Source organism: Rhincodon typus, chromosome 11, assembly GCF_021869965.1.
Source record: "Rhincodon typus isolate 14 chromosome 11, sRhiTyp1.1, whole genome shotgun sequence".
NCBI lineage: Eukaryota > Metazoa > Chordata > Chondrichthyes > Orectolobiformes > Rhincodontidae > Rhincodon > Rhincodon typus.
The window spans coordinates 25712170-25716541 of record NC_063342.1 but is presented as its reverse complement, the minus strand read 5'-3'; the positions used below and the strand labels follow the sequence as shown (position 1 = coordinate 25716541).

Below are 4372 nucleotides of genomic sequence, written 5' to 3'. Positions count from 1 at the left end.
CTCCATGACTCCCTCATCTGCTCCACACTCCCCTCCAGCCCCACCACACACGGCACTTTTCCCTGCAACCACAGGAAATGCTACAACCTGCCCCTACACCTCCCCCCTCACCCCCATCCCAGGCCCCAAGAAGACCTTCCACATCAAACAGATGTTCACCTGCACATCTGCTAATGTGGTATACTGTATCCGCTGTTCCAGATGTCAACTGCTCTACATCGGGGAAACCAAGCAGAGGCTTGGGGACCGCTTTGCGGGACACCTACGTTCGGTTAGCAACAAACAACTGCACCTCCCAGTCATGAATCATTTCAACTCCCCCTCCCACTCCTTAGATAACTTGGCCATCCTGGGCCTCCTGCAGTGCCACAACGATGCCACCCGAAGGTTGCAGGAACAGCAACTCATATTTTGCTTGGGAACCCTGCAGCCCAATGGTATCAATGTGGACTTCACAAGCTTCAAAATCTCCCCTCCCCCAACCGCATCCCAAAACCAGCCCAGCTCGTCCCTGCCTCCCTAATCTGTCCTTCCTCCCACCTCAAGCCCCACCCCCATCTCCTACCTACTAGCCTCATCTGGCCCCCCTGACTTGTCCATCCTCCCTGGACTGACCTATCTCCTCCCTAACTCCCCACCTACACTCACCTTTACTGGCTCCACCCCCGCCTCTTTGACCTGTCTGTCTCCTCTCCACCTATCTTCTCCACTATCCATCTTCTATCTGCCTCCCCCTCTCTCCCTATTTATTTCAGAATCCCCTTCCCCTCCCCCATTTCTGAAGAAGGGTCTGGACCCGAAACATCAGCTTTCCTGCTCCTCTGCTGCTTGGCCTGCTGTGTTCATCCAACTCTACACCTTGTTATCATGGATAGAAGGATAATGTTTTACATAAACTAGACTTCTTGGCTCAATCAGTCAGTATTAATGCTTGCCATTAATGTGAGGTAATAGGCCAAATTACATTTAATCATCCTATTCTCATATTTTAACATTGCCTTTTCCTTCATCCACCTATGCAATATCATTTTGAATACTAATATAGTTTCTACCTCAACCAGTAACGTTAGAAGAACCCCATTCCATAGTTGACTCGGGTTTGCTTGGCTACTTCAGCGAATAGTATGTTGACTTGCTAAAGGCATGTCCCAGTGCTTTAAGAGGAGGATCCATGACCACCACCTCAGGACGACTATGGATGATCAACAAATGTCAGCTTTGTCTGTGAAGCTCAAATCTGAAGCAAATTCTCCTTTCAAAAATATTCAATCACACTGAAGGGGGATATTAACAATGTTTAACATGTCATCAGATTAAAGCAATTGCATTAGATGCATGAGGAAACCAGTTTCCCTCCAAGTCAAATATCATCCTGATTGGGGAACTAATCGCTGTTCTTTCACTGTCCATGGATTCAAAATTCTGGAAAAGTGTTTCTAACAGCACTATCATGTGTGCCAACCCCCATGGACTGTAGCTTCAAAAACATCACTTATCCTTGTTGTACTTGTTACAATGTAACTTTCTTCTTGACTAGAATTTATATACAGTAAGTAGATGACACAGGTATCCATGATAACTAGAAATTGTAAAGTTTTCCTTACTAAGCTTTCACAATCTCTGCTTTTCTCCGTGCAGGTAATTGAGCGAACCTCCTTAGGATGGGGAACTAGAGTGAAAGGCTTTCTTGCCTGCTTTGTAGCAGGAATTATTTGCTCTATATTGGTAAGTTGATTTGAAATATTGTGTACTTTGGAAAAAGTAAATGAAAAACCACCATATTGTTTCACTAAATCCTCATGTCCCCGAAGTAATGTTAGACATGCTAGAAGTCAATACGTTTTATACTGCCAGAAGTTTTTTATATTTCAATTTCTATACTGAATGTCCAAAACTATCTTTGCAGTGAATAGGGACAAATCCAAGGTGCTTTATGTTCTTTGAAGGGATGAACTTAATGATTTGTTCATCATGAGTGTAGATGTGGGAATGTGAGAGTGAGTATGGGGGAATGGTAGTGCACTAAAGCTGTCACAGCCTTAACTATGATCTCATTTGAGTATCTTGGACCTTATTAATGACATACCTGCCTGCTTGAAGTTTACCCAAATTGACATAAGGGCAAGCTCGACGAATATCTCCATCCATTATGGATGGGGGTCCCACACATCAAAGCAAAAGACAAGATGGAGCATTTGCAACCACCTTCCCTTAGAAAGCCAAGATCAGCTTTTCAGTCTCTTCGCAGACAGATCACATCACAGATACAAGTCTTCCACTAGTTCTATTCACTCAACACAATATCAAGCAATGGTTGAAGGCACTGCATTATGCAAAGGTTACGGACACTGGCAAATAATGGAGAGGGTCATTTACAGTGCTATCAATAAGTGTTACTCAATAATAAGCTGCTCACTGATTCTCAGTTTGGGTTATGCCAGGGCAACTCACCTCTTCGTGGATAGGGTGGAGGATAACTCTCTACTAGGAACCAGCTGCTTTGCCATTGACCTTCCCTCAATCATAAGGTCAGAATTGAGGATGTTCGTCAATGATTGCACAATGTTCAGCACCCTTCATGACTCGTTAGATACTGAAACGGACTGTGTTCATGTACAGTATGATCTGGACAACATTCCGACTTGGGCTGAGAAGTGACAAGTAACATTCTAGCCGTATAAGTGCCAGGCAATGACTTTCTCAACTAGAGAGAATCTAACCATCCTCTCTTGACATAAAATGGCACTACCATTACTTAGCAGCATCGCAATGCTTTGGGTTACCATTAATTTGAAACCGACCTGAAACAGCCATATTTGTTACAGGATCAGGTCAAAAGCTAGGAATTCTGCAGTGGCTAATTCATCTCCTGACTCTCAAAAGCCTGTCCAGCATCCACAAAGTATAAGACAGTGTGTGATGAAATACTTGCCCAGATTAATATAGCTCCAAAAACACTAACAAAGCTTGACACCATCCAGGACCAATCATGCCTGCTTGATTGGCACCCTATCCATCATTTACCATTTACTCCCTCCACCACTGCATGATGGTAGTGGTGCATGTCATCTAGAAGATGCCAATGAGCAACCACCAGGGTTCCTTCTACAGCATCTTTCAAATCCAAGACTTTCTGATCTAGAAAGATCAGAGCGGTAGTCAAAGGAAACCAGTTTCCCTCCAAGTGAAACATCATCCTGATTTAGGGAACTAATCGCTGTTCTTTCACTATCTGTGAATTCAAAATTCTGGCAAAGTGTTTCCGACAGCACTATAGGTGTGCCAACCTTCATGGACTGTAGTTTCAAAAATATACCACTGTCTTTTCAGGGCAGTTGGTGATAAATCCTTGCCTATAAAAAAATTTCCCACATCTCGTGAATGAATAAATTTAAAACAAAATTCTGCGTGCTTCTTGAATGTATGAATCTGAACTTGCTAGATGGTTTGTAAATGTCTTTTTCCTCTGTACATTTTCCTCTGATTTCAGGCCCATTTTCAACCGTTGTCTCTGAAAAGGTTAAGTCTCCATGCTGAAAATTGTATGTGAAAAACTCAATGATAATAAAAAGTAATAAACAGGGATTTTTTTAAAAATTACTTTAGAATTGGTTACATGATTGAGTCAACAGAAAACCTATACTTATCACTAGGCTGTTGAATCCAGGCATGTTATTAGTCAGTTAAATTGTGCAGTAAAATTTATAGGATATCAAAAACTCTGACAAACATGAGAGTACAGGCAGATGTCATGTGAAGTGTAATGATATATCCACAACGTAACTTCATCTTTTTGGAGAATGTGTTGCTGTTGAGCTCTGGAGGAGGAAGGACTGAATGGAGGTGAGGAAGAGAAAGATTTAAGAAAGGAAGACATGAATGTAGTTGAATAACAGGCGAAGTCCAGGAGGACACCAAATATGGGCAACGACAGTGAAAAAGTTAAAACCAGAACTTGGACACCATTTTGCAGGAGCATTGATTCTTGCATGCAGATTAAATAGTAGCTAAAACTCCTTTGGAAAATTGATTCAAAAAACTGAGGAGTCAGAAGCTAATCATTAATTAAGGTTAAGGATGGTCCCTGCTCTGTCCAGGATATGATAATGCAATTTAAAGAAGGTTGCAAAGACTTGGAAGTCTGATAAAATAATCATTATTAATTAGTCATGTATTTTCATCAAATTTACAGTATCTGCAACTCAGTTATTGACCAATTCTCTTGACTCTACCTCTGATTGCTCATGAATAGTTTTGAAAATAATTGTGAAAGGTTTGCATGGTTTAAGTCAGAGAACTGTGTAGATATGATCTTATCAAACCAGAAACTCTTGATAGTAGGAACTGCAGATGCTGGAGAATCTGAGATAAC

The 4372-nt window shown here is 41.7% G+C and overlaps 1 protein-coding gene across 1 annotated transcript in view; it reads left to right on the top strand.

Annotated features, from left to right (window-relative positions):
- Window positions 1-1572: 1572 nt before the first annotated feature.
- Window positions 1573-4372, top strand: part of sft2d2b (SFT2 domain containing 2b) — a 17697-nt gene continuing 14897 nt past the window's right edge. Inside the window, exon 1 of the mRNA XM_020530275.2 lies at window positions 1573-1725. Coding sequence (XP_020385864.2) covers window positions 1573-1725 — 153 coding nt within the window. The remainder of the gene's footprint in view (window positions 1726-4372) is intronic.